At 47.1% G+C, this 25,925-nt stretch overlaps 1 protein-coding gene across 6 annotated transcripts in view; it reads right to left on the bottom strand.

Annotated features, from left to right (window-relative positions):
• Window positions 1-3,678: 3,678 nt before the first annotated feature.
• NSDHL (NAD(P) dependent 3-beta-hydroxysteroid dehydrogenase NSDHL) overlaps window positions 3,679-25,925 on the bottom strand; it is a 29,833-nt gene continuing 7,586 nt past the window's right edge. For 4 of the 6 annotated variants that reach the window (XM_044763338.2, XM_044763340.2, XM_070501726.1 and 1 more), the window contains 7 exons: window positions 25,629-25,740; window positions 21,269-21,427; window positions 12,964-13,110; window positions 9,446-9,574; window positions 6,905-7,047; window positions 5,474-5,576; window positions 3,679-4,095 (listed from right to left, as the gene is read on the bottom strand). In XM_044763338.2, coding sequence (XP_044619273.1) covers window positions 3,763-4,095; window positions 5,474-5,576; window positions 6,905-7,047; window positions 9,446-9,574; window positions 12,964-13,110; window positions 21,269-21,427; window positions 25,629-25,700 — 1,086 coding nt within the window. In that variant the 5' untranslated portion in view covers window positions 25,701-25,740 and the 3' untranslated portion in view covers window positions 3,679-3,762. Of the gene's footprint in view, window positions 4,096-5,473; window positions 5,577-6,904; window positions 7,048-9,445; window positions 9,575-12,963; window positions 13,111-21,268; window positions 21,428-25,592; window positions 25,741-25,925 lie in introns of all 6 variants that reach the window. The other 2 variants (XM_044763337.2, XM_044763334.2) reach the window with 1 other exon arrangement.

Here is a 25,925-nt window from a genome sequence, read left to right as displayed (position 1 = left end):
CTCCACAGATGGAACAGGTGGCCACAGGTACCTCCTGGTCCAGGAACACCCACAGACGGGGATGCCGATGAGGCCTAGGAGCTCCTCTCTGGCATCTGCTCCCTCAGCTTGTCTCTCCTGTCTCCTCCCTCCAAAGTGGGCTTCCCCACAGTTGTTGGCCCCCACCTCGCTGGTTCAAATTTTGGACCACAGTCATCTTTGAAAGCTGATGACAGCTACGTGCCCTCTCCTGCCAAAAGACATACTCACAGATGCCCCAAAGGCTGCGTCCAGTTTATGGGGTTCAAAAACCTCCCAAACCCACACAAAAATGCCCGGCCTGGAAGCTCTGTCCCCCACTTGTTGGGCTGTTTCCTTTTTTTGCTGCTGTTACTCTAGAATTCCAGGCCAGCCAGTTGGTTACCTGGCTTTCTGGAGCACCCACTCTGTGCTGTGAGAACACTGGTTGGTTCTGTCTTTGAAGAGCTCCTGGCCTGGTGGCCGTGAAAGAAAGCACAAGAAGGATTACGCTAAATGAGGCAAAGATTGAGAGCCACAGGCTGGGAGCTCAGAGAAAAGAGATTTCCAGTTGGGTTAGGGTAGGCTTTTTGGTGGAAAGGGAGCTGGCCATTCTGGACCTGGGGACACATGGGAGAGAGGACATTGCAGGCAGCTAGAACAACCTGAGTGAGGGGATGGATGACAGGGAATGAGCAGTTTGGCTGGAGCACGGCAGGTGTGAAGCCCAGTGGAAGCAGCCGGAAAGGGGCTGGGCACAGGCCATGATGGATTGGCTGCAGAATGTGTTCAGGAGAAAATTGGGACCCACTGACGTGTTTTTGGCAGAGGCGAGGCAGGATCCAGGCCTGTTTTAGGAAGGATACCCTGAATGTGTGCAGAGGCTGGATCGGAGGAGGCAAACAGATCAGCCTGGCTGTCCCAGGACACCTGACCCAGGTGCAGACGGGGCCAGGGGCTGAACTAGGTCAGCACCAATGGGGAGGAAAGAGGGCCTGAAATGAGAGCTCTCCCCAGTGAACATGCTGAACTGTCCCCAAGCTGGAGAGAACTGCCTTCTCTTCGGCCAGATTCTACAGACCGATGTGCCACAGGGGAGAGGTGCAGGCCTGGGGTGGTTCTCCAGGAGGCATTTTCGGGAGGTGTGCTGCAAGGCTGTGAGGAACGAGTTGGGGTGGCCGAGGGATTTGGGCCTGTGAACAGGGCAAGTTCAGTCTTGCAGTGGCCGAGGTGAGGTTCCAGTTGGGCTCAGTGATCTGGTGGGAGGCCACTTCAGTGATTCAGAACCATCAGCGGGGCTTGTGAACAGAGTGCCGGGCCCACGCCTAGTCAAGTCCCAGTTCAGTAGGTCTGGAGGGCAGGCCAATAGTTTCTAACAAGTTCTCAGTGGGGTGCCATAGGTGTGGGTCAGGAATGCAGGACAGAGCAAGGAGCAGTGGCAAAGGCCCTTGCTGGGCAGGTGGGGAGGCTGGCCCTTTGCCCCCTGGGGCTCAAGGTCTGTCTAGAGAGCTCCCCAAGCCACCTAATTAACTTTCACCTTTCTGACGTGAGCTGACACTGCTTCCTTGGGAAACCTTCTGTGGCTGTTGTGCCCCCTTTCCACCTGGGCCAGGTTCACTCACAGCCTGCTCTCCCTCCCATAGCATCCCACACTTTTCCTTTCTGGAACTTGTCCGTTTCCAATCATGTACTGATTTGCATGGCCCTACTAGAAATGTCAGCTCCAGGCCGTGCCCAACAAATGTGTAAAATGAACAGCTGAACAAAATGGGTGAGCAGAGAAGACATTCCCTGAGAAAGTAGAAGCTAGGAAGGAATTGGACAGGCTGGAGTTACACAAGAGACATCTTTTGTTGAGGCAGCTGCTAGCATTTTCCCAGGAAAGCTGGGAGGCCGAAGCCCAGGGCATTAGTCCTTGGTGCTCCTCAGCAACGTCTGCCAGCCTCCCTTTTCCAGGCCTGAGACCCTCCTCCCAGCAGCTCTGAAAACTTTCCCTCCACGCCGGCCTCCTCCCTCTCTCACCCCTCATAGGAAACAAGAACTGACTCCTGTCCAGGCGCTTCCACTTAAGACTTAATTTCTATTGCCGTGGCTGCATCATTGCTTGGACTCTGGTTACTTCGTATCTGCTCTCAGGTTCTATGTAGGGTGGCCAGAATGTTTCTTGATTTTTGCCCTCCATTGCTTAAACGGTCAATGGTTTCCCATGCCTACAGGATAAAGTTCAGCCCCCTTGGCTTGGCATCCAGGGGGCATCTTGACCTGCCTACTTCTTCAGGCCAACTGACCTCCCACTGCTGCATGCCCCCCACCCCAAGCCAGGCTGGTCACCTCTGTCCTTCACTGAGTCTGAGAAGACAATACACTGCTAATGAAACTATGACAAGCCACTGACTGTGAACCTGACCTTTAGCCTGAAATGCCACCTAGGGGTCTGCCCCTACTATCCATCCTTCGAGGTCCAACTCAGTGCTATCACCTGCTCCAGGGAGGCCTTTCTGACAGTCTTGGCTGGAAGCCATGTCTCCTTCCTCTGAACTTATACCACCTTGTCTCAAGTGGTGTATCATTTCCTGCCTGGTATTATAGGGGCTTTTGAACTATCTTAACTGCCCTATTCTAAGTGCCTCGGGGGCAAAGACCGTGTTTTATTTGTTTGTGCCCTCTGCCCCATCAGCTTAGCGCTGTCTCCTCTGGTGGGGGTGATGCTGCACGCACAATATCTTCACTTTATTCCAGTCTCCCCAGCAGCCTCCCCACCCTTGGACAAAGGCAGAGGAGAAAACAGAAGTCTTTACAATTACATTTCAATTCGTGTGAGAAGAAATCAGGTTCTGTAGGCAGAACATCACCAGAAGAGACAGATCGCTGAATCATTATATGCGCTATGCCTTTCAGAAATTGGCCTGAAGGGTCTATGAGCAGGAGCTACAGGGAGGTAGCCCATCTCGGGGAGTTTCTGCCCGAACTCCAAGCAGATAGAGGCTCTCTTCTCCCTGACCTTTTCAATGGCTTACTGTGAACCAGCGCGACATCCCGTGTTAGGAGGAACTAAAGAGCTGAAATAGCATGCCACTGGGGCAGACCACCACCTCACCACAAAAAAGGACAACGGGACTCCGTTGATAAAGAGAAATGTGTCCATGAAACAATGTTTTATGAACAAACAATGCAGGGAAGTACGCAGCTGTACCTGACAGAGAACTTGCAAGCATGTAAGGAGGTGCAGTCCTTCCCCCCTGGGGACTCCGCAGGGAGGGCTACAGCTATTTAAGCTTTTTGAGTTTTTGCTCTAAACTCTATTTGAAATGTACATTTGAAGTCTCACCATGTGTTTATAACTTCTGCTTTTCTTCAAGGCTAGTTGTGATGGTTCCCATGGAAATAAATCTAGTTCCCCATCCTCAATTAGCAAATGGGTTGTGTCTTCCCTATAGCTTCCTTGATTATGTACAAGGACACGGGAATGATAAGGAACCGAGGAGAGAGGGGAGTGCCTTGGGGGGGGGGATGGAGAGGGAGAGAGAATGCAAAACAGTAGCCTGTGAAACTTCGTGCTTTAAGAAATCCAAATCCAGTCCTCTGAAGGAAGAAATGTCTACTGCTTTTGCCACACTTGCGGTCACGGAAGGGCTGGGTGTGTTCTCATCTAACTGGCAGAAGACCTAAGCTCAAAAAAACTCATTTGAAGGTTAGTTTATTGGCCCACAGGGGAGAGAGTTAGCAGCGGGGGAATGCATTGAGAGGGCCCAGTCTCCAGGTGCCTCACTCGACCTTCCGCAGGTGGTGAAAACTCTGCACAGTCCTTTCCACAGCCTCATCCATGGTGACCAGGGGCCGGTAGCCCATGAGCTTTTTGGCTCTCTCGCAGCTGTAGTAGTGGAATGTGCCGGCCAGTGCGACCCGCATCGGTGTGAAAGTGGGCTGGAGCTGGATGAGAGGACTGATTACTGTCACCAAGAGGGACAGCAGGACGGCCAGGTAGTAGGCCATCCAGTAGGGGATGTGGTACTTGGGGGCCTCGTAATTGAGGCCTGTCAGGATGCGGGACAGGAACGTCCAGAAAGGGATGGGTTCATCATTGGTGATGTGAAATGCCTGGAGAGAGAACAAGAAGTTAGAAACTGCTCCCCAGCTGGAGGGGTAAGCAGGCTGTGCTTGGAATACAGAGCTCAGCCGCAAGCTGCTGGCTCAGCCCAGGACCAGTATTTTGGGACACCAGTGGCCACTCCATGCCTGCCCACCCCAGTTGCTGTGCAGGGCTGCTCGAAAGTGAGGTGGACAGTAAGTCTAGGTAGATTGCAGCATTTCACATGGTCCTCAAATCCATCAATGTCAACTGGCGGCAGAGCCACCTTTTTTTTTTTTGTGAGGAAGATGGTTGCTAAGCTAACATCTGTGCCCATCTTTCTCTATTTTGAATGTGGGACTCTGCCTCAGCATGGCTTGATGAGCAGTGTATAGGTCTGCACCTGGGATCCGAAACTGCAAACCCGGGGCCACTGAAGCAGAGCATGTGGACTTAACCACTACATCACCGGGCCGGCCCCTAGAGCCACTTTTTCAATGTGCAGTTATGGGCAGCTTTAAGGTCTAGAGAGGGAAGGTGAGGACAGTTTCATCTATGGGCCAGGATTCTAAGTGAAGGTTAGACTGCACTTGGGAAGGCATGTTTGTTAATTTAACTTAATAATTGTGTTAATCATGGTAAAACTTATCTTCTTATCCTCAGATGCAAAAAATAGGTCATATTACGTTTCTCAAATGTGCTGTGACATACCCACCCTCCCCCCACCACCCTAAGAGTTACAGGAGTGGGAAAATGGCAGAGGTCCAAGAGAAAAAAATGAGGCCCAAATTGGGGGATTCCAAAGGTAGGAGTGAGAAGCAGGGAAAACGGGGGCCCTAGGAGCAGAAGGAAAGGGCAAGGGAGCCCGAGGGTGCTCTCTTTTCTCTGCATCAAAGCTGACCACCTCCCACATGCCCACTTGGCCCACCAGGTGCCAAACACAAGGAGATTCAGATACATCCATCCCTCCGGGGGGTGAGAGGTGTGAGCATGGGTAGGTGATGAGGGAGAAAATGGAGACTTCTGGAATGACTGGGAGAACAGGTGAGTAGCAGGCACCCCGGCCAACATACATGGGACCCTGCCAGGAGTAGCCACGTCCACAGTGGGCAGCCAGGTCACATGACATGGAGAACCGGGTCCTGAATCTCTATTCAACCCCAGCTCATTGGCTCCGGAGTCAGGATGCCCCAAGCGATGTGGTGCTGTGATGACACCACACTCCCTACCAGAGAGGCTCAACATTGGCCCACTGGGACGCTAAAGCAGGTCTGCCAGGATGCAGGACCATGGAGACAATTTGCCAGTGAATCCAATCACAGGGAGAAGAAATCCAGACGGGCAAAAGTGCAGGGGTAGGATGTGGCAAGCCAGCCACTGGTGAGCTGGGGGAGGCAGGCACCTTACCTTCCCACCCAAGGTCGTGTCTTGGGAGAGGTGCTCTGCAGCCAGGATGTGTCCATGGACCACGTTCTCCACGAAGGTGAAGTCCACCAAATTCTTGCCGTTTCTGCGGGCGTACAGGGAATGGTTCCACCATGCTGGGAGCACTCAGCTGCATGCCCAGTGGGACCCCAATACATGGAACCAGGGCTGCTCTCTAGTCTCAGCATTCAATAGACTGCTACCTGGAGAATGGCTGCTATCTGCCTTGGCAACGCCAGTCCCTGGCACACCTGGACATCTGTGACAGTTAAAGATGTGCAGGGGGCCAGGGATCCTGGGGCCCTCAGGGGCAGTGGGATAGGTAAGAGCCAACCAATGAATCTGAAAGCCTGGTGCCCTGCCTGCCCTACCCCAGCATGGCCAACACTGGTGCTGTCTGCTCTGGGCTCTAATCTGGGTAGCAGCTCTTCAGCTCCTTCCAGGATACCCTTGAGTTCATGCGTTGCTCTGGCCTCACACTTTCCTATCATCTCTTTCTAATCCCTCAGAGCAATAAGGCAGAGCAGCAAGGAGGCCAAGCAAGAGGCAAGGAGGCCAGGCGGCAAGGTACAAAGATAAGCGGGGGAAAGACAGGGAGAAAAGGAAGGAAGGAAGAGAAGGCGTACTGGGGAGATGGCTACACTCTGTCACCACCTGCAGAGGTACCTCCACCTGCACTTTCCTCGAGGATTGTTATTAGTACCTCCACCTGCCTTCCTAGATGCAAGGAAAGTCGAGGGCCTGGCCCTTGCCCTGGGCCAGTCTTTCGCCTCTGAGCCTGTTTCCTCAATTTCCAAGCAGGGACACAAATATTTTCCCAGCCTACCTAAGAGGGTGTACTGGGTTGATTAAGGTCCTCCCAAAATTCATGGCCCCTGGAACCTGTGAATATGACCTTATTTGGAAATAGGGTCTTTACGGATGTAATCAAGTTAAGATGAGGTTGTACTGGAGTAGGGTTAGTCCTAAATCCAATGGGTGGTGTCCTTATAAGAAGAGGGAAATTTGGACACAGACAAATAGGGAGAAGGCCATGTGAAGACGGAGACAGAGATGGAGCGATGCGTCTACAAGCCAAGGAACGCCAAGGACTGCAGCCATCACCTGAGCCAGGAGAAAGGCCTGGGACAGCTTCTCCCTCAGAGTCTCCAGAAGGAGCCAACCCTGGCCTGGGACAGCTGTTCCCTCAGAGTCTCCAGAAGGAACCAACCCTGCCCATACCTTGATCTTGGACTTCTGGCCTCCAGCACTAGAAGAGAATCCATTTCCGTTGTTTTCAGCCCCCCAGTTTGTGGACTATAGAGGGCAGTGGAGAAGCCCACATAAGAAAAGCGCGGACAAAGTGCTCTCTGAACGTGACTGATGCCTGCTGCAGCGGGTTCAGGGAGGCACAGAGAAGAGCAACCGACCTACCCAATCACAAACTTCATCTTGCCCTTCTGGGCTGCTTCGATGAGGATGGGGACCAGCTGGGGGTCCCTTGGGCCGAAAATGCCATGAGGGCGGATGGCTGTGGTTAAGAAATTCCTTTCTGGATCATTGGCGCCCAGGACGGCCTGTAGGAGAGAAGGAGTGTGTCCACTGCAGATGGCGCGGCACCCGGGGAGCAGCACCTCTCACAGGGGACATGGACGTCGCCTGCTGCCCTGGGCTGAAGACCATCGGTGACCAGTATGATTCTGGGCTACTTCTCTATGCCATTCCCCACCACTAACCTCAACATGTGCAAACGCAGGAGAGACAGCTGGGTCAAACCAGCACAATCAAACAGAAAAGCCTGGGTCTGGGTTCAAAGACTAAAATGCACAAGAGCAGCCAGGGGAACGCGAGCCTTGGCAGCAGTCTGTGGAAAAGATCTGCGGGTTCCGGCTAATGAGTTAGCTGTGAGCTTCCAGTGAGGCTGCCGCCAGCAAAGGGGCTCCTCATTAAAGCTCCATGTGTTGAGTGTGCTTTTCCACCAGTCCTGGGGTGTTCAGGTCAGTTCTGAGTACCACCTCCTACGAAGGGATTCTGATGGATCCAAGTGGGCTAGGAAGAAGGGACTGAGAAGGTGAAGGGTCTGGGAGAAGCAGGGCAGAGACTGGGGAGCTAAAGAGATGAGCCAATACAGGGGAAGTCCTCAGAGCAGCGCCTAGTAGCTAGTAAGTGTCAAGAAGGGGCAGCCACTATTCCCGTTATCCACTGTCAGGAAGAGAGGAAAGATGGGTTCTGTGTGGCTTAATGGACGAACCAGAACTTATGGGCTTAAAGTACAGAGAAACAGGTTTTGCCTCAAAAGCAACAAAACTTTCTGAAGAATTTGTTATGTCATTGGCAAAAATAGGGAACATGATAGTACCTCCCCTGATGGGGCTGTGTGCCCATTAAACGAGATGGCCCATGTCAACTGTTTCAGTAAGTGTACGCTTGATAAGCATAGTTATTCTGTCACCTCACCTAGGATTTCTACTCTATGGTGGCACAATTCTTTAAATGTTTTGGTCCCACTGAATTTAAGCTACTTGTTGATTGAGTTTATAATGATGGGAGCAACCCAACAATGGAGAAGCAGTCTCGCAAGAGATTCCCAGAGCTGCCCCTCCTCTTCCTGCCAGGTCTCTGGTCCCCATGGCAATGGAGGAAATGACTAGATAAGCCTTCAAATGCCCTCTGACAAGGCTCATCTCTGTTACTAAAGAGAAGAGAGTTGAAAGAGTCCTAGATCAACACCACATTCCATTCATTATCAGTCAGGAGGTCTGAAAGGCAACAGTGAGCTAATGTGCACCAACCGCGGCTGACAGGAGGTCCCAGGAGGGTCACGGCTGGAGGCGTTCACAGGCTTTGCTTACTTCCAGTTGAGCACTCAAAAGTCAATGCAGGCAAGACACCGACGGCCTGAGCCAAGGCTGCCACTTGGAGCTCCTGAGCCCAGAGGGTGTGAGTCCCAGGAGCCTTGGATGAGAGTGCACAGGGCCCAGCGGAAGCTTCAGTGCTCCCTGGGTCAAGTCTAAGATGGTGGCAGCTCTGTGAGGCTCTCTGCACTCCAAGGAGCAGAATGGCAGAGAGAGGATTGGCGCTTGCAAAGGCCAGGCCTCCACCCCCTGGACTGGGAGGCCCTCATGTCTCCCTGCAGACGAGCTCTTCTGGGACCTTCTGAGCTGGAGTAATAGCAAACACCTGGGAGGTAGCTGGCTCTCAGGCAGTGCAGGGGATTCAGGTCAATTTGGTGCTAAGCTCTGGTTTAATGTATGCTGGCTGCAAAAGGAAACCTCAGTGGGTGTGACATGCTGCAAACACCTACAGCAGGAAACTCACAGCTACCCAGCTAAAGCAAGCTGGCTGTGGCGGATGAGCATCCATGGCCTCCAGGTGAGGATGTCCCCTGGATAATATTCTCTCTGTATGGTAGACCTGGAGCTAGCTGCTGGCAGGAGCCCTGCAGTCTGAAGGCTTGGTGCCCGTTAACCCAGACTGCTGCTAAAACCAGGTGCTCCCTGGCAAAGCCAGTTTGCCAAGTGGAAAAGTACTCTTCCTTAAAACAAAGCAATATCCTTCTATTGTTTAATTTAAAAAAAAGGGAGGGGGACAAGAGTGCCACTAGGAAGGAGTTTTCAAATGAAAACACACTCGTGTGTTAAGCCCAAGTTCTGCCTGCATGCTTTGGACCATCATAAATTGCCTGGATTTCTGATTTCTATAGCACCTGAGTAAGCTTGTATGGTGCAGAGGTTGAGCGCAGGCCCTGGAGCTAAACTGCCCGGGTTTAGCCACCTACTAGCTGCACAACCTCAGGAAGGTACATTAAGCTATTTTGTTATTATTTTTAAAATTGAATTTCATCCACAAATTTTACTTCCCAAGTTAGCTACCTAGGCCTCAGAATACTAACTTCATATGTTCTTAAGACTCTAAACCCTTCAGATGTTCACAGAACTCGCTTGTCACTCACTCCACCAATTATCAGGTACGCACTCTCTCCTGTAAGATCTTCGTCTCCGTGTAGTAGTCAATGGGGTTCACGGCATAAGGGAGGTCTTCGGTTCCATTCTTGATGTCGACGCCCTCAAAGATGACACTGGCACTGCTGGTTAAAATGAGTTTCTGGCAGAGGAGAAAGGAAGATTAAAAAAAAAAAACGAGTCAGCAATCATCACTATTTAAACACTCTGATGGTCACCTAAGAAAGAAAATCAAATAGCACCTGTTCATGACCCTCATATGCAAGGCATCACACAAGTTATTTATTGCAATGCCTTCACTTTTCAGGCCTTTCTAGAATAATCGAAAGACCACCATGTTTTGCAGCTACATGGATTTGAGACACACTATGGTATTGCATTCGAAAACAGTGGATTTCACATTTTTTTTCTCTTCCACACAGCTGAGGGATAGGACAGACTTCCATCCTCCATGATTACCTCACTATGGGAGTGACTCTCCATGTGGGAAGGAGAGCCCACAAACTTCGAGCGAGGGAGTCTGTCTGAAAAAGACCCCTGGTGATTCTGATACAAACCCTGGCATGTCAGCACATGTATGCATGCACACACCCACTGGAGAAATGCTACTTGAAAGGAAGATGCTCCCCAGCTTGCAGCCCTCTGGTTAAGGGCAGCTCATCCAACACTGAACATCAGTAGCTCCAATCATATCTTTATGATTAGACCGGAAGTCCAATCATAAACTTTCACGCAACATTGTACTGGAAGTCCTAGCCACGGTGGTAGGATAAGACAAACAACAAGGCATAATGATTTGGAAAGAAGAAACCAAACTACCACCATTCATAGATGTTGGAAACGTCTACATAGAAAACACCATGAACATACAGAAAATATTAGAGTTTAGCAAAGTTGCGAAGTACAGAATCAATATACAAAAATTAATAATTAACATACAAAAATTAACTGTTCATCTGCATTAGCTATTGAAAATGTAATAGGAAAGATAGTATTTCAATAACCAAAAATGAGGTATATAGGAAAAAATTTAACAAAAGATGTGTAAAACCTTTATGAGATAAAGTATAAAACTCTATTGAAAAGCATTAAAGAGAGATAGAAATATTACATATTTATGGGTGGGAAGACTCAATATCAGAAAGATGTCAATTTTCTCCCAAATTACCTTTAAGTTTGATGCAATTACAATAACAATGCCAATAGGCTTTATCAAGGAACTTGATAGCTGATTCTAAAATGTTGATGGATGAGCAAAGGGCTAAGATTAGCCAGGCATTCGAATTCTGAAGAACATGGCTGGGGAGTGACTTGTCCTACCACATACTGAGAGTCATCCTGAGGCTTACTTAGTGGCACAGCACAGTGGCACGGGCATAGACAGAGACCAGCAGAGAGGGAAAGAGAGCCAGGAATAGACGCACGCAAGGCACCAGCACCTGAGACCTGCTGGCTGGGGTGCTGAACAGTGGGGAAAGAACGAATCACACAGTAAATGGTGCTGAACAACAAAAGATTCAATCTCTACCCCAGACTATATGCAAACATAAATTCCTGGTGGATTAAAGATTTAAATGTGGGAAGTAACATTTTAAACCTTTGAGGAAAAAAAAAACCCACATTAAACAATCTTGATCTCAGTGTTGGGAAATGTTCCCTAAATACAACACACAAAATGATTTCCAGCACTGTCACCCACTAAGCTATCCTGCCACTTCCATGAATGTAGTGGAGCTACATATATCAAGATGGATAAATCTCAAAAACATAATGCTGGGGACAAAAGCAAGTTGCAGGAAGATACATTCAATATGATATCATTTTTATACAATTTTATAATATGCATCCCAAGACCTTATACTGGCTGCACATGGGGCAAATAGAAATAAACCCACATTCAGAAGAGTGGTCCTTGTGGGTGGGGACGGACAGCAACGGCAGCAAGGATGGGTGCACATGGGGCTTCAACTCTACCAGTGATACTGTTCTGTAAATGCTGTGATGAGAGTACTGAGACTAGATTATTCTTGAATCTTTTCTGGATGCTTGAGATATTCCATTTAAAAAACAGCAGCAGTGTAATTCACCAGCTCCATTTATACAAGCACAGTAGAGAGTAGGGAGTCTGGCATTTGGCACCAGAGGGTCTGATTCCAATCCCACCTCTTTCACTTACTAGCAAAGAGACATCACTTAGCCTTCAAAACCTGGTTTCTCACCTGTTAAATGATATTAGTAGCTCCTGGTTACCTAACGAGAGGCAAATCAGGTGACAAATGCAGGGCAAAGTGTCTTGTCATTTGCAAAGTATAAGGGGTCCTTACCAGGATAACTGATCCTTTCCAGGGCACGGAGCCCAGAAAAGCTCTTTCCTGGCCTGTTCTTGCTGGGCTGGCTGATGATGCTGGGGTGGGCTGACGGCACCAGGGACTGCTGGGACCTAAAGCCCCTGGCTCACTTTGCATGCATCACTGTGAGGGCGGGGTGCCTGGCTGACAGGGAGCTGTTTTGTCCAGTGGCTGGTGCCCCATAAAGGTGATCCTGAGAACCAGGATTTATAACAACACAGCAATTTACGACATTGTGGAAATTCGGATCCCCTCGGGTCTGAGTTATAACAGGTTTCTATTGGCTAAAAGTAAATACAGTTTATTTTTCTTTGAAAATATAAGCAAGGTCAGGAAAATAGCATGGCGGTTCCTTAAAAGGCTAAACAGAATTACCATGTGATCCAGGAATTCCACTTCTGGGTATTTACCCAAAAGAATTAAAAGCAGAGACTGGAACAGATATTTGCACCCTCATGTTCACAGGGGCATGATTCACAGTCGCCAAAAGGCGGAAGCAACCCAAGTGCCCATCGACAGGTGAACGGATGAACAAAACGTGGTCCATCCACACAATGGAATGTTGTTCCGCCTTAAAAGGAAGGACATTCTGACCTGTGCTACAACCTGGATGGACCTTGGGGACATCATGCTATGTGAAATAAGCCAGACACAAAAGGACAGCTGCTGTATGATTCCATCTGTATGAGGTCCCTAGAGAAGTCAGATTCATAGAGACAGAAAGGAGGACGCGGGTGACAGGAGGTAGTGGTTCATGGGGACAGAGTTTCAGCTTGGGAAGATGGAAGGTTCTGGGGATGGATGGTGGGGATGGCTGCGCAGCAATGTGAATGCACTTGATGCCCCTGAACTGTAATCTTAAAAATGGTTAAAAAGGTAAATTTGATGTTGTCTATATATTTTACCACAATTAAAAATTTAAGCAATATTTTACATTTTGTAGCTCTTTGAGTAAAGATTAATACTAAGCCTTAGGGTCCTCAGATGGTCTATTCAGATGCAGTTGGAATATTACATCTCAAACTGGCCCAGCAGCTCCTAGGGCTTAATTTATAGGATTGTTGTAATACTTTAGGAAGCAAGCCTGGCTAGGCCCAGGAAGAGAGCAAGAACCCTGGCCCCCATACACTTAGAAAGGGCCATCACATGTTCCTGATAGCACTCACTCCAGCTTTCCCCTTACCTGAACCCCAGCCTCTTTACAAGTTTCAATGACATTCTTGGTGCCAATGTGATTCACTCTATAAAAGAGCTCCTTGTTGTTACTGGATGGTGAGGGTGACGCACAGTGGAAAACTGTGCTTACTCCTTTCAGAGCTGGGTACAGATCCTGGAAACGCAAACGAAGACAAAAAGATCATTCCTGCTCTAGGCAAGGAAACAGCCTCCTCCCATTCCTCCTCTCCAATCCATAGGTGGAGCTGTCTTGCCCTTTTATAAGTCTACAATTAACACGGAAATACATTCTCATTGTAAAAGATTCAAACAATACAGAAGTACATGGGATAGAAACCATGTTGTCCCTTTAATCGCCTCCTTCCCGTTAACTGGTCCCTAATAAAAAAACTGGTTTGGGACATGAGAAGCCTGTGGGATCCAGAAAGAGGCAACACCTGTGCCTCTGTGCCCCACTTGGGGGGGCAGTGGTGGGGGAACAATTCAAGGCACCTGGGGATAAAACTCCTGGGGAAGAGGAGCTCACAGGTACAAATTATGAATCATATGAACAAGTCCCACACCATGAAAGACAGTGTAAATGGTCAATATACAGGAGTACTTCTGTCTGTGAAATGAGACGGAAAACAGCAACCTGAAAGGGACTGAAAATAGGGACGTTTAATTTACTGCTAAAGGAGCCAGGGCTCCTGAGAGCAATGACTTATTGCTGATCCGGGGTAGGAAAACGACAAGATGAGCCAGAATACCCCATCGGAGCAGAAAGGAAGCAAGCTAGTCAAGACTCCTGGGGTCCTGTTAAAAGGACTCAAGAGCCAACTTGAAGAGACTCTCACTGGCCAGAGAAGTTGGAAAATTTGATAACCAGTAAGAATAAGAATTCCTTCTGCAAACTGGTAAATAAACAGTAAGAGTCAAGCATTGAACCTGCATAAGGTACAAACATTTGAGCTAAGAAACAAAGAATGATAGCATGTCCTATTTTGCAAAACCTTAATTAAGCAATAAGATCTAGGAATGGTCATCAATAGATGCTAATATTACCAAAAGAAAGAAAACCATGAATTATGCGCCTAGATTCACTTATTATTAGTATTTTGCCACAATTTTCTCCATGTAGATACACACAGACATACTATTTCTTTTTCTGAAACCATTCGAGAGGAATTGGCAGACATCGTGCCGTTTGGCCTCTAAACTCTTCACCAGGCATCTCCTAAGAACAAAGACACCCTCCTAAGTGACCACAAAATAATCAAATGCAAGAAACGTAACAGATGGGGACACTCTTATCCAATAATTAGTCTATATCCAAATTTCCCCAGTAATGTCCCCTATAGCTGTTTTTACATTTGGATCCAGGATCTAATCATGGATCACACACTACGTATTTAGTCCTCACATCTCTTCTGTCCCTTTGAATCTGGAACAGTCTCCCTATCTTTCCTTTTTTTTGTCTTTCCAGGTCAGTTATTTTAGTGTGTCCTCAGTTTGGATTAGTCTGTTTCCTCATTAGATTCAGGCTTCATACTCTGGCAAGAACATGCCTTCTTGGGCATCACCTCAGGAGGCACAAGATGGCACTTTGTCCCATTGGTGGTGAGGTTGACATTGATCACTTGATTAAGGTGATGCCTGTCAGACTCTGGCCATCAAGAAGGTGTCTTTCCCCCCGTAATTAAAAAATAATCCGTGGGGTGATCATTTGAGACCGTGTAAAAATCTTACTCCCCAGCAACCTTCCACCGATTGATTCCAGCATTCAGCGACGATCCTTGCCTGGAACCTTTATTAATGTACTGGGTGCAAAATGGTGAAATTCTAATTCTAGTGTTCTTTTTACTTTTATTAGTTGGCATTCCTTTGTAATGTAGAATTTCCCCTTCATCCACCCTAATTTTTCTTTTTAGAATTTCTATAGATGCATAGATTCTTTTTTTATTCAATGCATTCTAATCTACTACTATTATCTTTTTCAAGGCTCAAAATGCTCAAAATGTCTCAAATTTGGCCAGCGGAGGCTCCTCAAGTTGGTTCCTGTGTCCTTTTGACATGTTCTCATTAGTTTTGGGGCACTTTGTTAATTTTGTCCTAAGAAAATGTCCCAGGCTCACCTTGTACTACCCCCGCCCCAGAGTCCTGAATAGGCTATCTTCCCAAGGATCCCTGGTTCCTTTTATGGGCAATTGGGTACAGAAATCAAAATCTGATCAATAAGTGTACTTATTGCTATTGGGGTATCAATCCATGATGCCCCAGAGGGAAAAACTGAACTAGAGTCAGATCCAGCCTTTAATCCTCCAGAAATATAATACGAGGCACAGATGTGACTTTACATTTTGTAGTAGCCACATTAAAAAGGTAAAAAGAAACAGGTGAAGATAATTCTAATGTATTTTAATATAATATACCCAAATGTTATCATTTCAACATGTAATCAATATAAAAATTATTAATAAGTTATGTACATTCCCCATTTCTGTACTAAGTCTGCCTTATGGACAGCTCAGTCCCCTGATCTACCAGTCTGCAGGAAATACTGGAGGACAGAGGGGCATGTCAAACAACACCGTGGGGATCCAATCTGCAAAATGCAAACCATGGGAAATGGTACAGGACAATAAACATGATTTCTAATAAGCATCAGTAGTCAACAAATAAACTAAAGTTTAAAAATGTGAAGGGGAACTTATAAATTAAAAGAGACAAACATTTTAATCAACTGCAATGTTTTGACCTTTTTGGTTCCTTATTTGGAAAGACAACTATACAAAAACATTTATGAGACATTCAGGGATATCTGAACACCGGCTGGAAATTAAGGAATTGTCAATATGTTTTATGTGTGGTCATGGAATTGCATTTTTTTTTTTGTGAGGAAGACTGGCCCTGAGCTAACATCTATTGCCAATCTTCCTCTTTTTGCTTGAGGAAGATTGTCACTGAGCTAACATCTGTGCCAATCTTCCTCTACTTTGTATTTGGGACACTGCCACAGCATAGCTTGATGAGCAGTGTGTAGGTCTGCACCCGGGATCCGAACCCATGAACCCCAGGCCGCCAATGCAGAGCATGCAAACTTAACTGCTGTGCCACTGGGCTGGCCCCTGGAACTGCATTTTTTAAAAGGATCTTCATCTTTTAGAGACAAATACTGAAATATTTACAGAAAAAGATGATATGATATCTAGAATTGGCTTCAAAATAGTCTGAGGGTGGGTGGGGATATAGATGAAACAAAACTGGCTGTGAGTGGATACAGAACAGAGGAAATCTATAAAATATTACAAAGACAGAAAGAGAAAGAGCACATGAAAGAGAGACCAAAAGACATGTAGAATATAATGAAAGACTCTACCATATGTCCAGTAAGGCTTCCAGAAAAACAGAAAAGAGAGAATGGGGTAGAGTCAATATTTGAAGAATTCTCCAGAAATGAGGAAGGACGTGAGTCCTCAGATTTCAAATGCTCATTAAATACTGAGTAGGATTTAAAAAAACCCCTTAAACTCAGACGTACAACATATTCTCTACAGACCATAAAAAATAAAAAAGAAAATCCTGGGGCCGGCCTGGGGGCACAGTGGTTAAGTTCGCACGTTCCACTTTGGTGACCCAGGATTCGCTGGTTTGGATCCCAGGCGTCTAGCTACCCAACACTTGCCACACCATGCTGTGGAAGGCATCCCACATATAAAGTACAGGAAGATGGGCACGGATGTTAGCTCAGGGCCAGTCTTCCTCAGCAAAAAGAGGAGGATTGGTGGCAGATGTTAGCTCAGGGCTAATCTTCCTCAAAAAAAAAAAAAAGAAAGAAAGAAAAAAGAAAATCCTAAAGCCACAAGAAGAAAACCAGATGACCTACAAAGGAACGATGACCAGACTGAGTGTTGGGGGAATAACTGTGAACCTGAAACTCCACCCTCGGCCAAACTAGCATTTATGAGTGAGGGTGAAATAAAGACATTTTCAGGCAGACAAGGACTCAGAAAGTTTCTTGCCCCTAGATATTCACTGGGGGGAATGCTAAAGGAAATGCTTCAGCAAGAAGAGAAAGGAACCTGGAAGAAAGAAATGGGATACAAGAAGTACTGATGAGTGAAGAATTCAGGCATACGAGGCACAAAATGTAAGGACTGACATTAAAACACATTTCTAAAGTCCATGCCTGGCTTGTCCTTCACCCTCTTCATATCTTCCCTAGCTTCGACTTCACGATCCATCAGCAGAATCTTTGCCTTGCCCCTCTCTCCCTTTATCCAATTGGCCTGGCAAACTCTGGCCCTGGTTAAGCGCCACTCTCCCCTTCTCCCTGCTGGTGCCTGAGCAGCTGAGTGTTGCTGGAGAACAACACATCACGCTAGTGGGTCTCCCTTTAAATTTGTGTTCAAGAAAATCTGCAAATAAAATACTAGCAACAATAGCATGGGAGTTGGGGTGCAGTTTTGAGGGTAGTTGAAATTTGCAAAGAACTCTCATCGCCTTTGAGGGGGCACTGCAGTGATCAAGAGAGAAAATGTCCTTGCCTTCATGGAGCTTACATTCTCCAGGGGCAGCGGGGGTACAGACAAACAAGTAAACACACAGGACATCAGCTAGAGCCAAGTCTTACACAGAAACCGAAAGTAGACTAAAGGAGGTCCACAGGGCCTTGCTACTTAGCATGGTGGTCAGAGATTTACAGAATTTAGCGAGCAAGTTCTGTAGCTCACACAGAGGATTCCTGCCAGAAAGAGCAGTGAGTGCAAAGGTCTTGAGGCAGAAACTTGGTTGGTGAGTTTGAGGAGCAGTAAGGAGGCCTGCGCGCCTGGAGCAGAGCAATGACGGGGAGTGTGGGACAGGCTGAGGCCAGAGAGGTAGTGCGGGCAGACCATGCAGTGCCTCGTGGGTGACTGTATGGCCTTACGTTTCTCCTAAACAGGACTAGACACCATTGGCTTCTGAACAGAGGAGCACTGTGATCTGATTTACGTGTTACAGGGTGATTGCTTTGACCAGGGTGGTAACAATGGAAGGGGTAAGAAGTTGCTGGTTTGGGGATCTATTCTGAGAGTGAAGTCAACAAGTTTGCTGATGGATGGGATGGAGGGTACGAGAGAGGAAAGAATCAAGGTTGAATCTAAGGCCAAAGCAATCAGAAAGATGGGGTGGGCCATTTATGGAGATGGAGAAGACTTTAGTAGGAGTAGGTTTGCTGTCAGAGGCTAGGGGGCAGGGAACCAGGAGCTGAATTTTGGATGTGGCAAGTTTGAAATGTCTATTAGGTATCCAAATAGAGACGTCCAGCAGGCAGCTGGATAGATACAGGGCCAGGAGAGCTACGGGCTGGAGATTGCAAGCTGGGAGCTTGTCAGCTCCTAAATTGTATTTAATCTGTGAGCCGGGGTAGATTCACCATGACAAGGAGTGTGCTTGGAGAAGAAAAGAGATCCAAGAAGAAGCCCTGGATCCTGCCAAGTTTAGAAATTATAGAGATTAGGAGACTGAGAAGGGGCAATCGGTGAGGCAGGAGAAATGAAGCCAGTGGGGTGTCCTAGATGGCAAGTGAAGAAACTGTAAGACGCTGCTGAAGGTCCAGTCAGATGAGAACTGAGGCTTGGCCACTGGATCTGGTCCCCTTTGTCCCTGGTGGCTGTGACAGGAGCTGTTTGGTGAAGACCTAGCTGGAGTGTTTCTATGAGACAATGGAAGGAAGCAACCCGAGGTGGTGAGCACAAATGGCTCTTTGATCTCTGCTATAAGGGGGAGAGAGAAGTGGGGCAGCAGCTGGAGTGGGATCTCGCATCAGGGCATTTTGGCTTCTTGAGATGGGTGATACTGCAACACATCTGTGTGTCGATGGCTGTGATCTGGTAGAGAAGGATAAACCACTGATGTGGAAGAGAAGGGGTCAGAGTCCCTACTGGAAGTGTTGAACAGGGAAGAAGGGAGGGGCTCTAGCTAGTGCCTGGAGCATTTGCAGGGATAAGGCATCGGCAGGGCGTGGACCCAGATAGGTCTGTGGATACAGGGCTGGGAGGCACCACGGGGCCGCTCGAAGGCCATGCCACGAAGAAAGAGGCAACGAGTGCATATTTTCTCTTCCAGCCCTGTTCAGCTGCCCAGGGAGGAGGTAGAATTGGATCTAACCAGGGCTGAGGTTATACCCAGGAAGTACAACACGATGGGGAGGTTTACGTGTCTACTTGGCTGGGTTCCAATTCTGTTATTCCAGCAGATGCCACTCTAGGGGTTGCTCTGAAGATATTTTGCAGCTGTGGTTAACATTTACAATCACTTGACTTTAAATAAAGGAGATTATCCTGGATAATTTGGGTGGCTACATCCAATCAGTTGGAAGACCTTAAGAGCGAAAACTGAGGTTTCTGTAAGAAGAAATTCTGCCTCAGGACTGCAGCATCAGCTCCTGCCTGAGTTTCCAGCCCGTCCTGTAAATTTCAGACTCGCCAGCCCCATAATCACGTGAGCCAAGTCCTTGAATTAAATCTCATTCTCTCTCTTTCTCTCCCTCTTCCTCTCCCTGTACACACACACACACCCTACACACCCCTACTGGTTGTTCTTCTGGAGAATCCTGACTGATACATACAACGAGAAGAAAGGGCCAAGAGGGCTGAGGGTTATGCAGGAGAACAAGCAGGCCATGGAGTCAACGCAGTGAGGACACGCCTGAGGTGAGGGTAGTGGGGAACGGCTGGCTATGTGGGTGTGGAGATCTTAGAGGGCATGAACTGGAAAGATAGGAAGTGATGCTCAGAGCAGAGAGCTTGCACATGAGAACATGGAGAGGACACATTTGCAGGTAATGACAAGGTCCAGGTCTAGGGAATGACAATAGAAGTGGAGGCCAAGATGGGTGGGTGAGAGGAAGCCATGGTGAGGGTATCAGTAGGGTCATCTGTGTGAATACTGAACTCACCAACAATTATGACCAGGCTGACCTTAGGCAGGAGCTAAAATCACTAAGAAATGAGATGAAGTCACCTGGGAAAGGGAGTGGGTGGCTGTGGATGACTGCCACAAGGAAGGGTACTGAGGTACGTACAGTCTGCTGGTATCGTCTTCAAAGTTGTGGGGAGCTTAGGGCAGAGGGAAGTGGCAAAGATGAACAAGGAAGACTTCCACCACATCTCCAGGCCCAGAGGTGTGGAGAGAAAACAGCCTGGATTTTGAGAGGGCTGCAAGGGAAGCCATATCTTTAAAATTCAAATAAAAAAATCTACGGCAAGTAACACCAAAGCCAAGAATAAGAGCCCAGGGAGAGGCTGAGGGAAGCCACCTGCAACACGTACAACACGCAAGGGATTGGCATATCAAATAGAAAGGAGTTACAGATCTGTAAGGAGAGGGTGGCCCAGAGACAAATGGGCAAAGGTCACCGACAGGCATTTCACAGAGGAGGATCGACAAGGGCACATGACTCTAAGCCTCGCCCAGGTACCATTTCATACCCTTCAGAATGGCAACACCAAAAAGTCTGACTACACCAAGTGTTAGCAAAGACGTGGAGCAATGGGGATCCTGTCCTGCTGCCAGAGTGAATGGAAAATTGACATAGCAGCTTTGTCAAGCAATTTGGCAACATCTAATAAAATGCAAAATATTAAGACCCTTATGACATGAGTAAAGCTTGAAAACATTATGTTAAGTGAAAGAAACCAGTCACAAAAGGACAACTATTGTATGATTCCACGTACAGAAAATGTCCAGGAGAGGCACATCCACAGAGAGAGGAGGTGAGTGGTTGCCAAGGGCTGGGAGGGTAGGAGAAGAAAGGCAGAGCAACTGCTAATGGGCCTGGGGTTTCCTTTTGGGTGATGAAAATGTTCTGGAATTAGATAGTAGTGACAGTGTACAACTTTTTGACTGTACTAACAACTGCTGAATTGTGCACTTTAAAAAACGTGAAACCTATGGAATGTGAATTATATCTCAATTACAAAAAGTGAAACCCAGCAATTGCACTTTTGGATACAGACTCTGGAGCAGCAGTCGGCACGCTACAGCTGGTGGACAACTTTGTTTGTAAATAAAGTTGTATTGGTACAGCCATGCCCATTCGTTTACCTACTGACCATGGCTGCTTTCACACTAGCACAGCAGAGTAGAGTAGCAGTGACGGAGATGACAGTTATTTATTCTGAGGAGTAAGAATGTGGGTGTATGTTAAGTTCTTTCCTATAACTTCAAAAGTTTTCAAAGTAAAAAAAAAAAATTTTGAAACAACAATTTGGCTGGCCTCTGGGCAGGGGAAGGCTGGTGGTTTCCCTTCAGGGGCCTGTGGGAAATTGGCAAGGCTGGGTGGTCTTTACCTGTTGGCTGCAGAGGTCGCCCAGAAAGAACTGCACCCGGGGATTGTCGAACCCTTGCCGCATATCGAATACATTGACAGCGTAGCCTCTTGCAAGCAACTGCTCCACCATGTGCTGTCCTAGGAACCCAGAACCCCCGATCACGGTACATTTCTTGGCCTGTGGAAAGAGAGGGATGGCAGGGTGACGAGGGTGGTGAGAAGTGGAAGCTATAAAAAGCCTGGACTCACACGTCATGAGCCACAGTAATGGCAGGTCCATCTCTGTCTATTTGAAACTCTTCTTGAGCCAACTTGGAAGCTTTACCTAATTCTGGTGTCCTATTGCCTCCTCTCCTGGGATCCGTAGGAAGGGAAGAGAGATAGCAAATGATACTGAGATAGACTTTGGCTGGACCGAATGACCCAATGCATGCTGTGTGTTTAGTGAAAGGAAAAGGAGACATCTCTAAAAGAAATTAAACTGCCTACAATCAAAACTGGACCATCTAAAAACAAACAAAAGACCCAAAAGTGATACCTTCTTGCTCCCAAACCAAAACAAAACACGCCACTCACTCAACTGACAGTGTGCACTTAAAACATCAGAAAGAAGCAAGCAGTCTCCACACTCACAGGAGAAAGTCAGTGCCTTTTCCTCCCCGACCACTACAGGCCTGGACTGTGTGGCTTTGGGCTTGTCACCTTAGTATATTCACCTAAGACCATGTTGCCATCTGATGGGGTCTCCTGGTGAGGTTGCAGTGAGGACCGGTGAGCTGTTATACAGCTGACCCAGGGCTTTGCTTTCTCTACTTCGAGCTCTGAGCAAGTTGACAAATCAGGGGAGTGCTGTGGTATTTCCATTCCAGCCTCTGTAACATGTATACTTTCTTGGCTAAATTCCAACTCTGGTCACTGGGGCTAATGGAAGGACAGAGCACCACACGCAGGCACTTAAATAGTCGGACTCCAGGGAGTCAATGCAAGCTTGTGGCTGCTGCATGCTGAATAAGCTGGCTTCAAGTGGCCCTAAAAGAGGACCTGTGATATCCTTCCTCCCTGAGGTCTTTCTAAAACCACACGTGGGCTTCCTTAAGATGACAAACCCCCATTTTTCCTAAGCTCATGAATAATAAACCAAAGTTGGGGAGCAGAAACTAAAGATGTTAAAGAAATTCTGTTCCTGATTAAAAACCCAACCAACTGGGGCTGGCCCCGTGGCCGAGTGGTTAAGTTCGCGCGCTCCGCTGCAGGCGGCCCAGTGTTTCGTCAGTTCGAATCCTGGGCGCGGACATGGCACTGCTCATCAAACCACGCTGAGGCAGTGTCCCACATGCCACAACTAGAAGGACTCACAACTAAGAATATGCAACTATGTACCTGGGGGCTTTGGGGAGAAAAAGGAAAAAAATAAAATCTTTAAAAAACAAAAACAAAAAACCCAACCAACCAATCCCCTACTTATTCCTTAAATACCTCTACAATTAAGATACACAGGAGACCCAAGGGGTGCCAGGGCCCCTTCTACAGATCTGCCCTTCCCAACCTGGTGTCCCACCTGGAAAGGCATTTTTACTGGAGTCTGGGACTGCAGCTGTAGCATCATTTGTTCAGGCATGTGTAAGCTACTGAACTAACTGGCTTCACTATTCTACCCCCTCAAATGATCTTCTCAATCCCTTCTCGTCCACGCTTTGTTTTGCTTGTTCCCACATACACATCATCAGACCAAGCTAAATCATTCACACCTTGACTGAAACTCCTAAGATTTCCCCAGGACCCAGACAACTTAAAATGCCCAAATCCCATTTGATCCCCTTCTCAGCAATCCCCCCTCCTGCCCTTGTTCCAAGTCAGTGGTCCAGGCATATGTGTTGTGTTTGTTTTTTTTTTTTTTGGTGAGGAAGATTGGAGCTAACATCTGTGCCAATCCTCCTCTATTTCGTATGTGGGACACCGCCACAGCATGGCTTGATGAGCGGTATGTAGGTCCACGCTTGGGATCTGAACCCATGAACCCCAGGCCACCAAAGTGGAGTGCGCAAACTTAACCACTATGCCAATGGGCCAGCCCCGCATGCGGTTTTTGAGAATAACTCCAAGCTTCCCTGCTCTGCAACCTGATTTGTCTTGGCTTACTAAAAGTTTGCCTGAGCCCAGAGAGGGTCGGAATTAGACATGTTTTGATAGCATCCCAAAGGATTTCAGATTCTCTTGTTTATATTATCTGGCACCTCTAGTTACAGCTGTTTCAAAAGGCAGAGTCTAATTTTTAGAAAAATCAAATAACCTTGCTATTATGTCCAGTGCAATTTCATTTCATGATTTTAAATGTGAGCAATCTGTATTCTCTCTGACAGAGTGATGTGGATTATTTTCTTATTTTGAAATGTTGCACCAATATTTCTTGGAATGAGTGGGCCGATGGCTATTCCGCAGAGAGTTTTGTAACGATGAGAATGGAATCATCATTTGCCCCAGAGAAGTTAGATGTGTGATGGGACAATGTCTTGAATCACACCCATAATGCTATGCAGTTAGAGGAGATCATGGGAAATAACCACTTACTTTTCATGGCCATTAAGGATGATGCAGGGGAAGTGGGCACAGTGGACAAGAAGGAACACATGCCGACAAGTAAGAATGAAACTCCAGACTGGGAACAGGGAATGAGATTTAAGGATGGGTTACTGAGGGGAGCTATAAAAGATCAACATCCTGGAGAGAGTTTTAAGAATAGGAAAGAAAGCCATCTAGACAGACTATTTTAATTGTAATATGATCTTGAGATAAGAAATTGGTCTAGGCCACTGAGGTTCTTCCAACCTTTCCCGTTTTCTTCTGTCTTTAGCAGTGGGCTCCTTTTTCAGAGAAGTCTTACACAGAATGTATATATAAGTTAAGATGCAAGCACTCTTTTTATTTTAGTAGTTTAAATTTATAACTTTTACTTCCTATAAAGTCAATCAATGAGAAAGAACCACTATTGATACAACCACTGGAATTTAGCTTTTTTTTGGTTGCTAAGTATCAGTAAAATCCTAATTTATATGAATAAGGAACTACAGATGGCAAGGGGCTCTCCTGGTTTGTCTGAACACTAGAATCTCAGATGAACCCTCACCCGCAGAGGCACAGAGGATGCTTTACTCTCCACCGAAACCACGGTGACCTAGTGGCCCACAGGAACCTCCTGTAGGTTTTGATATAAATACATTTTATCTTGGCATGATTAAATTTCTGGAGAATTAGCATTTACTAAGTGAATCAGGGGGCAGCCTCATGGCCAAGTGGTTAAAGTTCCACATGCTCCACTTTGAGGGCACGGGTTCAGATCCTGGGCGTGGACCTACTCCACTCATGAGCCATGCTGTGGAGCATCCCACATACGAAAAATAGAGGAAGGCTGGCACAGATGTTAGCTCAGGGCTAATCTTCCCCAAGCAAAAAGAAAAAAAAAGGGAGGATTGGCAATGGATGTTAGCTCAGGGAGAATCTTCATTACCAAAAAAAGAAAAAAAAAAAAAAAAAGTGAATCAGAGCCAGCCCTGATGGCCTAGTGGTTAAAATTTGGTGCACTCTGCTTTGGCAGTCCGGTTTCAGTTCCCGGGTGCAGAACCACACCACTTGTCTGTCAGTAGACATGTGGTGGCGGTAGGTCACAGAACTAGAAGGACTTACAGCTATAATATACAACTACATACTGGGGCTTTGGGGAGGGGAAAAAAAGAGGACGATTGGCAACAGACGTTAGCTCAGGGCGAATCTTTCCCAGCAAAAAAAAAAAAAAAGTGAATTGAACCAAACCTTTGCAGATCTATGTGAAGAATCTCCAGGAGACCTGACAATTCCTTAAAGTCCCTTCTGACACTTGCAATGGTAGACCTTAGGAGGCCTTGTTACTGCCCTTGATGCCCCTGGGGAAGGCTTTTGCCATTCTGCCTTCAAGCTTTGTCTAGCCTACTGGAGGCCACGTGAAGGCAAACTGAGGCACTGAGCTGCCAACCAGCAGTTACAGCAGGTGAGTGAGTCAGGCCACCTAGCACATACACCTCAGGGAGTTCCCATGACTGCAGCTGCCTGAATGAGCCCAGGGGGGACCAGCCAAGGCCCAGCCCAAACTGCAGAACTGTGAACAAAGAAATGAGCATTGTTTTAAATCACTACATCCTGACACTGTCTGTTACACAGCAATAAGTAACTGATACCTTAAATAAAGATATATATCTGATATAGAAAAAACAGTATTTGACATTGATTAATAAATGTACCAAATACAATTTTTAACCCACAGCTAAGTATCAATGGCTTACTAGTATGCATGTGCTCGACTTTCCCCTTACCTGGTTTTGGCTGACCTTTTCGGTGTCAGTACTCACTTTTGGAATGTTTTCTGTCAGATGTGTCTGTGTGACCGGGTTGTTCATTGGCTCATCAGCTGCTTGTTCCATTTTAGCTCCAAATATGGTCCCGTTTGCGGTCTACTTTTCTCTTTTTAAAGACAGATTTAGAGACAGATACTTATGTTGTATAAATCAAAATATCTTTTAGCTGTTAGCATTTTGTGTGGATGCCCCCTCCCCACTGAATTTTCACAACCAGCTGAACTCTGTCTGTGGCTTGGACGAAGCACTCAGCTAGCGTTCTTGTGGTGCAGGCTACTCCCTCAGAGAAGG

The sequence above is a fragment of the Equus asinus genome, chromosome X, assembly GCF_041296235.1.
Source record: "Equus asinus isolate D_3611 breed Donkey chromosome X, EquAss-T2T_v2, whole genome shotgun sequence".
In the NCBI taxonomy this organism is placed as follows: Eukaryota; Metazoa; Chordata; class Mammalia; order Perissodactyla; family Equidae; genus Equus; species Equus asinus.
The sequence above is the reverse complement of the archived record's forward strand: the minus strand, read 5'-3'. Positions and strand labels throughout refer to the sequence as shown.